This window comes from Nomascus leucogenys, chromosome 18, assembly GCF_006542625.1.
Source record: "Nomascus leucogenys isolate Asia chromosome 18, Asia_NLE_v1, whole genome shotgun sequence".
NCBI classification, from domain to species: Eukaryota; Metazoa; Chordata; class Mammalia; order Primates; family Hylobatidae; genus Nomascus; species Nomascus leucogenys.
This window is the reverse complement of record NC_044398.1, coordinates 43,645,108-43,657,600: the sequence shown is the minus strand read 5'-3', so window position 1 is coordinate 43,657,600 and position 12,493 is coordinate 43,645,108. Positions and strand designations below refer to the sequence as shown.

General features: G+C 45.1%; 1 protein-coding gene and 1 pseudogene across 12 annotated transcripts in view; one reads left to right on the top strand and one right to left on the bottom strand.

The window, feature by feature from the left end:
• WASHC2C (WASH complex subunit 2C) overlaps positions 1 to 7,944 on the bottom strand; it is a 65,541-nt gene extending 57,597 nt beyond the window's left edge. For all 11 annotated transcript variants that reach the window (XM_030797708.1, XM_030797711.1, XM_030797715.1 and 8 more), the window contains exons 1-3: positions 7,761 to 7,944; positions 7,542 to 7,664; positions 6,047 to 6,211 (exon numbers count right to left, since the gene is read on the bottom strand). In XM_030797708.1, the coding sequence (XP_030653568.1) occupies positions 6,047 to 6,211; positions 7,542 to 7,664; positions 7,761 to 7,763 (291 nt within the window). In that variant the 5' untranslated portion in view covers positions 7,764 to 7,944. The remainder of the gene's footprint in view (positions 1 to 6,046; positions 6,212 to 7,541; positions 7,665 to 7,760) is intronic.
• Positions 7,945 to 8,891: 947 nt separating this feature from the next.
• LOC100600065 lies at positions 8,892 to 9,453 on the top strand (annotated as a pseudogene). The gene has a single exon (XR_004026670.1). The product of XR_004026670.1 is annotated as an RNA guanine-N7 methyltransferase activating subunit pseudogene (transcript).
• The last annotated feature ends 3,040 nt before the right edge of the window (positions 9,454 to 12,493 follow it).

Sequence of the window (12,493 nt, the reverse complement as noted above, 5' to 3'; positions counted from 1 at the left end):
TTGAGGCTGCAGTGAGCTGTCTGCACCACTGAACTCCAGCCTGGGCAACAGAGGGAGATCCTGTCTCAAAAACAAAAAAAAAGAATAAAAAGGCAGAGATACCAAGGAATCCCCACCCAAAATGATTAGTTAAGGATATGGGGGGTAGGCACCTTTGAAGCAAATGTGGCAAAATATGAAACTACTGATGCTAGGTGCTATATTTTCTTAGCACTTGTGGTTTCTCTCTAAACTTTTCTTTTTTTTTTTTTTTGAGACAGAGTCTCACTCTGTCGCCCAGGCTGGAGTGCAGTGGCGCAATCTTGGCTCACTGCAAGCTCCGCCTCCCGGGTTCACGCCATTCTCCTGCCTCAGCCTCTCCGAGTAGCTGGGACTACAGGCGCCCGCCACCACACCCGGCTAATTTTTTTTTTGTATTTTTAGTAGAGACGGGGTTTCACCGTGGTCTCCATCTCCTGACCTCGTGATCCGCCCGCCTCGGCCTCCCAAAGTGCTGGGATTACAAGCGTGAGCCACCGCGCCCGGCCTCTCTGAACTTTTCTATTTATTTATGAAACATTTCATAAATAACATCTAATATTGGAAGATTATTAAATTATGATATGGTTTAAGAACAAAAAAATCAAATTCACAAAAGTCTCAAAGATGGGTTAAATAAGTTCACATTAAGAAAAAAAGTAGGCTGCAACTGTAAATACACACACACACACACACACACACACACAGTCATCTAGAAAAGGTTAAAGTTAAAAAACAGGAACAGAAAAAAATACACTGAAAAGTTCAATGGTTGGTTAATTTGGGGTAGCTGATTTTTTGTAGGTTCAATTATTTATTTATTTATTTTTTTTTTTTTTTTTTGAGATGGAGTCTCTGTCACCCTGGCTGAAGTGCAGTGGCAGGATCTTGGCTCACTGCAAGCTCCACCTCCCAGGTTCACACCCTTCTCCTGTCTCAGCCTCCCGAGTACCTGGGACTACGGGCGCCCGCCACACCTGGCTAATTTTTTTGCATTTTTCAGTAAAGACGGAGCTTCACCGTGTTAGACAGGATGGTCTCGATCTCCTGACCTTGTCATCTGCCCGCCTCGGCCTCCCAAAGTGCTACAGGTGTGAGCCACCGCACCCGGCCTACTGTAGGTTCAACTCTTTTAAGCCTGATGTCTGCATGGGAAATGGACTTAGAATGTATGTGCTAAACGTTAAGAGGCTCCCCTCAAGCTGAGGAAATTTCACGATTTTTCTTTTTCTTACTTTTCCTAATTGCTCTATAAAGATCAGGAAATATTTGGTAATTTTCAAAGTCAGGACCCCAAAAAGGTAAGTAAATCTCAAAAGTGAGACTTTAAGACCTGGCAGCTACCATGGTTACTTATCAGCAGCCTGCAGCTAGAAAGCTAAACGTGACATCTAAGAAACCTAAACCCATGGGACCTAAAGCCCATGGGATCTTTTCAGGGTGAGCAGGACTATGCATCCTCAGGTACTTCATATCCAGCAGATAACCGTGCTAACTTCTTTCATCCTCACCTGCTAAACTCACAGCTTCATGTGTTTTGTGATCAATTTACAGTCAGATAGCTATACCCAGGACTGTTAAATATCTTTGGTATTGCTCCTCATCTGGGAGACAGGGTAAAAGGGGAAAGTGGGGAACTGGGGAAAAAGGGACCAGGGCTGGAGAGTAACAGATTATACACAGCCCTGGTCCCTTTCATTTATGCGTACTCTCATTCATTCAAATATTCACTGGGTCCCTAAATATCAGGCTTGTGCTGGACCCCTCAAATATATTTGTTGTTAAAAATATGGGGCTTGATTTAGCAGGAGAGTCCAACTCATCGAATCCCATCAATAACTGTAAAATTACAATTATAAGAAGTCTACTAAAGAATGTGATGCTTCAAGTGCTTTTATCCAGGGGGTCTGCCTAGTGCAGAGGGTCCAGGAGGAAGTAATATAATTGAGCAGAGACCTAGAAGACAGACAAATGTCAATCAAAGGGTAGAGGCATAGGAAGCAATGTAAGCAAAGGCCCCATAGCAGCAGGGCATATGGCATCTCCAAGGAATGAGAAGGCTGGAGTGTCAAAAGCAAGGGGCATTATGTAAAATAAAGCAGGTCTAGGGGGTGAGGGAGAAACCTGTGCAGGAAATTATATGCCAATAAGGCTTTTGGGCTTTACCTCCTTCTCTCTAATTGCTGAGTACTTGACAGTTTCAGCAACTCCATCTGTATCTTCAATAGAAAAGTAGAAAAGGAGGGAAAAATGACCAAAATTCAGCTTTTATAAATCAACAGGAAGATGATCTGGAAAATTAACCCATTTATGCCTAGTGTCCCATTATTGGAACGCTAAGCTTATGGGAGTTACGTATATCCTACTGCTCAAGGTCATTGCCAAGGTCTGGCTTTTCACAAAAAAATTCTAACCTTGGGCATAAACGGGTTAATTTGTTTCATTCTGGAATTTTTTTTTTAATTTTACAAAGCTGATTTTGAAACAATTGACTTTAAAAAGAAAAAATCCTCCCTCACCAGTTCATTTAACAAACTAAAGTCATTAACTATGGCACTTGGTATTTCAGGATGCAATTCCTAAATTAACAGATAATTAAGCCTTTAGAATTGTGTTGCCTTCTAATTAGACACTAGAACACTGGCCAATGTTAATTAGTATTTCTTCTCCCTCCGAGTCCCCTCTTGAGCCTTTACTAATGCTACTAATTTCTCTTGCCCTAGAAAGTCTTGACTGTTCTCGCCCTAGAAAGTCCGGATTGTTTCACTAACTTTATAATATAGTTTGCAACTTTGTGGCTGCCTCTGAGGCTAATTAGTAAAACCCAGAAACCTATCTGACTTTGAATGTTTCTGATAAATTACCATGAAACCAAATGGCACCATAATTCAAGCTGGAATTGTATTACCTAAGTACTGATGACAGGGTTTGAAAATAAAACATTAAAAAGCCAGATCACCGGGTATGGTGGCTCACACCTGTAATCCCAGCACTTTGGGAGGCCGAGGCAGGTGGATCACGAGGTCAGGAGATCGAGACCATCCTGGCTAACATGGTGAAACCCCAACTCTACTAAAAATACAAAAAAATTAGCCGGGCGTGGTGGCGGGTGCCTGTAGTCCCAGCTACTCAAGAGGCTGAGGCAGGAGAATGGCATGAACCTGGGAGGTAGAGCTTGCAGTGAGCCGAGATTGCACCACTGCACTCCAGCCTGGGCGACAGAGTGAGACTCCATCTCAGAAAAAAAAAAAAAGCCAGATCACTTACAAATATATATCAGCAAGTATATTTTTTCAGAGTTTTATTAAGTATTAGCTGTTTTCTCAGTATTATCATGCTTTGCCACAAATGAAAAAAAACCTATAGCATGTGGCCTTATAGAAGGTCTGGGAAGTAATTAAGATTTGGCAGTGGCAAACAGCACATCCGGAGAAGAGTTCTGGCTGCAGACTGGAAGGCAAACGGGCATCAAGACTTAACACTAAGGGCCAAGCACAGTGGCTCACGCCTGTAATCCTAGCACTTTGGGAGGGTGAAGCAGGATAACTGCTTGAACCCGGGACGTGGAGGTTGCAATGGGCAGATCGCTTGAGGTCAGGAGTTCAAAAGCAGCCTCACCAACATGGTGAAACCCCATCTCTACTAAAAATACAAAAAAATTAGCCAGGCCTGGTGGCGGGAGCCTGTAATCCCAACTACATGGGAGGCGTGGGCAGGAGGATTGCTTGAACACGGGAGGTGGAGGTTGCAGTGAGCCAAGATGGTGTCACTGCACTCCAGCCTGGATGACAGAGCAAGACTCTGTCTCGGAAGAAAAAAAAAAAAAAGCTAAGGCTAAAGGGATGGAGAGATGGACGGAAAACAGGAAATCCCCAGTAGCGGACAGAAATAAAGAACAATTACCAAAACACAATGAAACAAAACCAAAAAGACTCCACAAAAACTACATCATGGAAAACTCAGAATCTACGAAAACTTGGCTAGAAAAGAAGAGCTGGAGAAAAGATAAGACCTAAGACTGTGATTGAGAAAAACTGTATGATGTTCCCCATTTCTCCCCACTGAAGTATTGATCTGGCACCAATCTAGTACCAATCTGGTACAGGCACATTGGGTACAAAGTAAACTTCCCTTGCCAGGCGTGGTGCCTCAGGCCTGCAATCCCAGCACTTTGGGAGGCCAAGGTGGGCGGATCATGAGGTCAGGAGATCGAGATCATCCTGGCTAACTCAGTGAATCCCCGTCTCTTCTAAAAATCCAAAAAATTAGTCAGGCGTGGCGGCACGTGCCTGTAGTCCCAGCTACTTGGAAGGTTGAGGCAGGAGAATGGCGTGAACCCGGGAGGCAGAGCTTGCAGTGAGCGGATATCGCGCCACTGCACTCCAGCCTGGGTGACAGAGCGAGACTCTGTCTCAAAAAAAAAAAAAAAAAAAAAAACTTCCCAAATCCTTTGGGACTCTGGTGCTGCAGCACTGACTGCAGAGAAGAGCTGACTACCTGATCCAGCAAGGAAAGTACAGAATGAAAAGAACAGGAGTGCTTAAAAGGACACCAAATTAATCTTGATGAAAACATTATGGGGCTGTGCACACCACACAAGTTGAGTCTAGAGTCCCTGACTTTTCCAGTGAGATAGTCAGGACCAAGCATGGACATTCTGTGTAAACAGTCAGAAAACTACTGATTTTCCTTGAATACTTTTTTTTTTTTTTGAGACCGAGTTTCGCTCTTGTTGCCCAGGCTGGAGTACAATGGCAGGATCTCAGCTCACCGCAACCTCCGCCTGCCAGGTTCAAGCAATTCTCCTGCCTCAGCCTTCCCAAGTAGCTGGGATTACAGGCATACGCCACCATGCCCAGCTAATTTTGTATTTTTTCAGTACAGATGGGGTTTCTCCATGTTGGTCAGGCTGGTCTCGAACTCTCGACCTCAGGTGATCCACCCGCCTCGGCCTTCCAAAGTGCTGGGATTACAGGTGCGAGCCACCACGCCCGGCCGAATACTTGTTATTTTTCAAACTCATGAGTACTCCTTTGCTGTTAAAGGAAATAACTGGCAAAGAGATCTCTAACACCTTTATTAATATCTTTATTTTACATATAGCTCTCCAAAAAAACACAGGAAGTGGCATTTAACTCGAGCTACTAAAAAATGCACAAACATGCTGCACAAGTTGACTACAATGGCATTCTCTGGTGTTCTCTTAACTATTCTAAATCTTGGGCTTTTTTTTATAATTTCGTGATTCTGAAAACTTTATTACTTTATATCTAACAATCTCAGGAGATAGCTTACTTTAATCATCCTTTTTCCACAAATGAATGCTGATATTCAGAAAATTGGAACACCCTATGAGAAACACAGGTCTGTTACCTAAGGTTCCTCTCCATCCTCATCTCTTAAGTCTCCACTCTGCTCCAGCCACACTTACTTCCTTTGTATGCTGGAATTACACTATTTGCCAAGGGAGAGGCTCTATCTAATTTACCTATGTATTCCTACCATCTAGAAAAAACAGTAAATAGACAAAAATCACACATAGGTTTAAGCTCAGTAATCTGTTTATAGTTGATGCCATATTTTAAGTTTAGCCATCAGAAACTTTAGTTGAGAATACTGCAAGCAGACATATATATCCCCTGAATATAATTTATCAGAACATAATGACCCCAATCACATGCTGGTGTCCAGAGGGTCTAACCATGTAAACAGCTGTCCTTACAGATCACGCCACAACAAAGGTAGTGTGAGTGCCACACAATTCAGCACAATTGCTGACTACTCTCAAAACTGACAAAAGATGGAAGCACTGAAGTATAAGAAAATTTTATCATTAGACTTTTTTAGAGGCTTGGAAAAAAGGACTTAAAACTTTACAAATAAAAAAGAGGCATTAATCCCAGAGAAAAAAGCTTCAATTACCAAGAACCACACTTCCACCAAAATTTAGGAGGGAACCTAACAGTAAGTTATTTAAAATTACAATATCTCCTACTCCCAAAAAAGGAATTATAACTAAATAACTCACATTCTCAATGAACTGGGTATTAGAGAGCATAAGGAAGTCATTGAAGACATTATGCAGGCGACAATCTGTGGCTTTGGTTTCCCGAATTAGTCCGTCCACTTGTTTCTTGATTTCATGGGTCCTAGAGATAGTTTGCTGTGAAAATTCCTGTAGAAACTGTAGTAGCTATTTTAAAAAATAAACATACAGTAGTATGAATGTTACATGTATCTATTCTGCATGTCACATCAAAAAAGAACCCATTTCCTTTCACCTTTGAGTGTTAGAATGTGAAAGAAATGCTTTTTTTTTTTTTTTGAGACGGAGTTTCACTGTTTCCCGGGCTGAGTACAGTGGCGCCATCTCGGCTCACTGCACCTCCCGCGTTCAAGCGATTCTCCTGCCTCAGCCTCCCAAGTAGCTGGAATTATAGGTGCCTGCCACAACGCCCAGCTAATTTTGTTTATTTTTAGTAGAGATGGGGGTTTCACCATGTTGGCCAGGCTGGTCTCGAACTCCTGACCTCGTGATTCGCCCACCTCAGCCTCCCAAAGTGCTAGGATTACAAGTGTGAGCCACCGTGCCCGGCCGGAATGCTGGTTTTGACAAGTACTAAAACCAAGTGACATTGAAAAACACTAAGAAAGCTCATCAAAAGAGTGGCAATGAGCTAATGGACACCTAACTCGTTTCTGGAAAAATTTAAAATCCCTGTTTGGCACTGGGTGTGGTGGCTCACGCTTGTAATCCCAGCACTTTGGGAGGCTGAGGAGGGGTTATTGCTAGAGTCCCGGAGTTGGAGACCCGTCTGGGCAACATAGCAAGACCCCCATCTGTACTAAAATTAAATAAATAAACAAATCAGACAGGTGTGGTGGACGCCTATAGTCCCAGCTACTCAGAAGGCTGAGGTGAGAGCATCACCTGAACCCCAGAGGATTCAGTGAGCCAAGATCGAGCCACCTGCACTCCAGCCTGGGCGACAGGGCGAAACCCCGTCTCCTTTTAAAAGTCGTCTTTGGTTGTCAATCTACAGAGATCACAGACCAAGGGTGAGCTAATCAACCACCACTCTTATTCAAAAATCCTATTCATTTGGGACTCGAACAGTTCTGAGCTTTTTGGGACCCCGATTTGAAGAATCCCATTAAAGGATATCCACATACTGGCTTGTCTCCCACCCCATTTAGTCCAGGTCCCAACAGGAATCGCCTCCCTAGTACCCGAGCAATCCCTCAGTGTGGCGGAAACGGATTTCCCCTCTGGATGGAGCTGAGAGCACTGCCAGAAACCCCGTGAAGGGAACGTCGCGTCTGGGCCGCGGTCAGGGTCTGCCCCTCTCCCTGGTGGCCGGGGACTGCCAGGGTGGCATTCTCGGGGGCTAAACGGGGCTTCTGTTCCTAAGAGGGCAGGCAACGGGACGGGTCAGGTGCAGGGGCAGTCGCGGCCCGGTCCTCCCGCGCGCAGGCCAAGCGTCACCCCTGCCGCTCTCGCGTCCCCGGGGCCCGCCTCTCACGCCCGCGTCGGCCGCCAGCGACCAGCTCTGGCTACTCCTGCGGATCTCCTCCACCGACCACGGCCGCTCCCACACGGGCTCCGACGCCGGCACCAGCTCCTGGTCGGGGGTGGTCCGGTTCATCTGCAGCGAAAAAAACGAGAAGAGAGGCTGAGACTGAGGGCACCAGGGACGGCGGCCCCAGCCCAGGCCGGCCCCTCTCCGGCCCGCCGCCCTCACCATCCCAGCCGCCAGGCTTGGTGGGCTCCGACGCTGCCCGCACGCGCCGAGGACTGCAGAGCACCGGAAGCCTAGCCCCAGCCAAGCTGCCCAGGGCGTGAACGGCCTCACGTGACCTGACGTCACGTGACAGGACCTGCACGTGATCCGACCTACGATGCTGAGGGGAGGAAGCTGCGGAAGTGGACTGGGACTGGAGTTTGGGGTTCTACGCTAGGTTGGGGCGGAGGAAGCTGGAGGAGAGGGGCTGACGCCAGGGAACGCTGCAGAGGCGGGTTGGCCGGGTGGCGCAGCGGCCCAAGGCCCGAGGCAGCGGCGCGGGATCGGCCACAGCACCGGCCGCCAGTTTGGCGGGTCTGGAGAGAGGGGACCTCAAGCAGCCCGTGGAGCAACCAGCCTGGGAGCCTTCGACGTCGGCGCTGTGGGCGAAGGAAAAGGCCTGGCCTGCTGCCTCTTCTCTTGCAGCAAAATCCGCTGCTGTGAAGGAGCTGATAGGCGGGCGCCTTGTAGATAGAGAATCCCTGATCTGCCTGGGCATCATCTTGCTCTTTATGACCTGCTTGGCTGTCACTGTGTAGGGCCTGCATAAAGTCCTTTGCACTCTCAGCATTGCCCTCAAGTTCAAGGACAAGCTTCTCATTATGACAGGCATAAAACTCTTTATAATTCGTCCTCCACTCTCCCAGCTCAGGGCTCCAGCTGTTCTGTCTCACACTTCCTTGAAGTTCCTCTGCTGAGTCGCCCTTGTGCCAGACCAACTTACTAAAATAAAAATCCCAATTTCTTTCCAGTCAGGTGTGCCCAAGGGCGAGTTATTTAACTTTTCTGAGCTTTCCTCGGTAAAACGAAGCTATATATCTTGCAAGGATGTGATATTAAAGTGATAATATTGTAAAACAGCTGCCACGGTGCTTGGCCGAGGGTGAGCCTTCAACCTAGAACATACCACTGTCCTCATGCACCTTGCTCACACTCCCAATCCCGGACTTTTCTTCTGTAGTCACCTCAGTTATCACCTCATTAAATAACCTGATTATCCCAAGTACAGCTTAAGTGACTTAAGTTATTTTCAATGGCTAGTGGAAGGGGCTCCGCTACATTGGAGAGCTGGGGTGGTCTGGAGTTCCACGGTGTGGTGGGCCAGGGGACACCTCTCCTGCGGCCTCTCAGTGTCTCGCCGGCGGGGTTCGGCCCGAGCTAGTTAGACACAGCCCTTGGCGGATTTAAACAACCTAAACATTAAACAATACAGCTGCCTCAAATCTTTGGGAATTTCAGAATGACTGGCACTGCCGAAGCTGTTCCAAATTTTGAAGAGATGTTTGCTAGTAGATTCACAGAAGATGACAAGGAGTATCAGGAATACTTGAAACGCCCTCCTGAGTCCTCTCCAATTGTTGAGGAATGGAATAGCAGAGCTGGTGGGAACCAAAGAAACAGAGGCAAGCGGTTGCAAGATAACAGACAGTTCAGAGGCAGGGACGGCAGATAGGGGTGGCCAAGTGACAATCGATCCAATCAGTGGCGTGGACAATCCTGGGGTAACAATTACCTGCAACACAGACAAGAACCTTACTATCCCCACCAATATGGACATGGTTACAACCAGCCGCCCCCTTACGATAGAAATGTTGGCAGCTTTTAGTAAAAGCATTTACTCTGTTACCACGACAAAAGTTTGGGTGTCTTCTGTCGGTCATAGTTGTTTTTTTTGTTTGTTTTTGAGATGGAGCCTCGCTCTGTCGCCCAGGCTGGAGTGCAGTGGCGCGATCTCGGCTCACTGCAAGCTCCGCCTCCCGGGTTCATGACATTCTCCTGCCTCAGCCTCCCAAGTAGCTGGGACTGCAGGCGCCTGCCACCACACCCGGCTAATTTTTTGTATTTTTAATAGAGACGGGTTTTCACCGTGTTAGCCAGGATGGTCTCAATCTCCTGACCTCGTGATCCGCCCACCTCGGCCTCCCAAAGGGCTGGGATTACAAGCGTGAGCCACTGCACCCGGCTCGGTCATAGTTTTACATCTGATTTTACAGAATGGATTATTGATTTTTTGGAAGTTGAGACTTTAAAAAAAAATAGATCTTACTTGCGAGATGCGATGGTTGCTGGGAATACCTGAAATTGTGGATTATATTGCTTGACTTCTACCTCAGAGTCTTCTTTGTTTCACGACTTAATAGTGCTTTGAGTTTGGTATATTTTTCTTACTTGACCTCTAGGAATTCTTCGTTTTACACAGATATAAAAATTTTAAAATAGAAAATGCTTGCTTTTACTTTGTAAGGTAAGAGAGTATCCATATGCTTAGATGTGCTCGTTTCTAAAATTCTAGAGGTTAATACAATCAGCTCATGAATGCACAGCTATGCTTCTTGTGATAGATTGCACATAACAGCAGCAGTTGAAAGGTAAAACAATTGCTTTTTTTTTTTTTTTGCTTTTGTTATGTGACTATGGTACTTTGTGATTCCTTACTCTATAGGTAAGGAGTCAGCTCCATATTTATTTGGGTCTCTTTTTAGAGGGAAATCAGTAATAAAGCTGTAAAATAAGGAAGGAAAAAAAGTTGTTTTTGATGTATTTATCCTAAGGTATTACATTGTATTGTAATCATTTAAATATCAGTCTCTCCTTTAATAATAGCTAACATTTATCAAGTGTTCAGTATTTACCACTTTATACATTGTTCATTTAATTCACACAGTGACTATGAGGGAGGGAATATTATTTCCAAATTATAGTTGAGGAAACTGAGGTACAGAAAGGAGAAGTAACTTACTTATAATTAGGTAACCAGGAAAGAGGCAGACCCAAGAACCCATACTGTGAGCCAATATGTTATGGTAACCTATAATAGTGTTAACACTAAGGCTGGGCTGGCGTGATGGCTCACACCTGTAATCCCAGCACTGTGGGAGGCCAAGGCGGTTCGAGACCAGCCTGGGAAACATGGTGAAACCCCATATCTACAAAAAAAAAAAAAAAAAAATTAGCTGGACGTGGTGGTGTAGGTCTGTATTTCGAGCTACTCAGGAGAATGAGGTGGAATGATCACTTGAGCCCCTGAGACCAAGGTTGCAGTTAGCCGAGATTGCACCACTGCACTCCAGCCTGGACGAAGACTAAGACTGCTGTCTGCAAAAACAGTCTTAGTGTCTTAAGGGGACTTCATTTTTAAGTCACCATCTACCAACCTCTTCCACTTCCCCCACATTCATTAAAACACACACACACACACACACACACACACACACACACACACACACACTTTAGAACTTGGAACTCGGTTGGTAAAATTGAGGTGAGCCAATTACCAAACTTGCATTTCATCTAACACCATCATGGGTAACTTCAGTGGCCATGTACTTAACACCCTTAATCTATGTCCCACACTCTGGAATTTATCACTGAAACATTGTGACTTCAAAATCTGAACTTCTCCTGAGTAGAGTAGCCTATTTATTTATTTATTTGTTTGTTTTGAGACAGAGTCCACTCTGACGCCCAGGCTGGAGTGCAGTGGCACAATCTTGGCTCACTGCAACCTCCACCTCCTGGGTTCAAGTGATTCTCGTGCCTCAGCCTCCAAAGTAGCTGGGATTACAGGCGTGTGCCACCATGCCCAGCTAGTTTTTGTATTTTTAGTGGAGACAAGGTTTTGCCATATTGGCCAGGCTGGTCTTAAACTCCAGACTACAGGTGATCCACCTGCCTCAGCCTCCCAAAGTTCTCCAATTACAGGCATGAGCCACAATGCCTGGCCACAAACTGTTTTTCAAAACAGTACGGTATAGTGAGTAAAAGCACTAGCTTATGCAACAGGTTGGTTTTGTGTGCTGCAGCTAACCTCAAAGTTGTAAGGATTAAATTAGATAATAAAGTGCTTTTAGTAACATGCCTGGTACAGTTCGTTGATTCAAACATTGAATAAATTTTTTTTTTTTAGTTATACATACTACTGTGTACCTTTGGAAAAATTAGAACTTAACAGATAAGGCTAAGTTTGAGCCTTCCAGTCCTTTCCTTCTCTGCATACTCTTCAGAGGTAACTGGGATCATGCTCTGGGAGCATGTCTTTCCAAGTCTTTTTCTTTGCTTTTATAAATATATCTGTTTCCACAGAAATGCTTGTATGTAGAAGGGGCGTGGTATCATGCTGGATTTGTTATTGGCACTTTTTTGCTTGACCTACCTCGGATGGCTCTCCAATTGTTACAGCTTTTACCTTTTAATTATTACTCAGTATTCTTACTAAGGTAAGACTATACTGATTTTGTTTATATTTCTCTAGTAATAGGCCAGGCGCGGTGGCTCATGCCTGTAATCCCAGCACTTTGGGAAGCCAAGGCAGGTTGATCACCTGAGGTAAAGAGTTTGAGACCAGCCTGGTCAACATGGTGAAATGCAATCTCTACCAAATATAAAAATTAGCCAGGCATGATGGCGGGTGCCTGTAATCCCAGCTACTCGGGAGGCTGAGGAAGGAGAATCGCCAGAACCCAGAAGGCAGAGGTTACAGTGAGGCGAGATCACCCCATTGCACTGCAGCCTGGGCAACAAGAACGAAACTCCTCAAAAATAAAAAAAGTAAATAAATAAATAAAAATATTTCTCTAGTAACAGACAATTTTGATATTTTAATATTTTGCTTTTTATATTCTTGTGGTTATATTCTTATTAAAGAATGCATTTTTTATTTAGATTCGAAGTAAATCTTGTGTATTATTTATTCC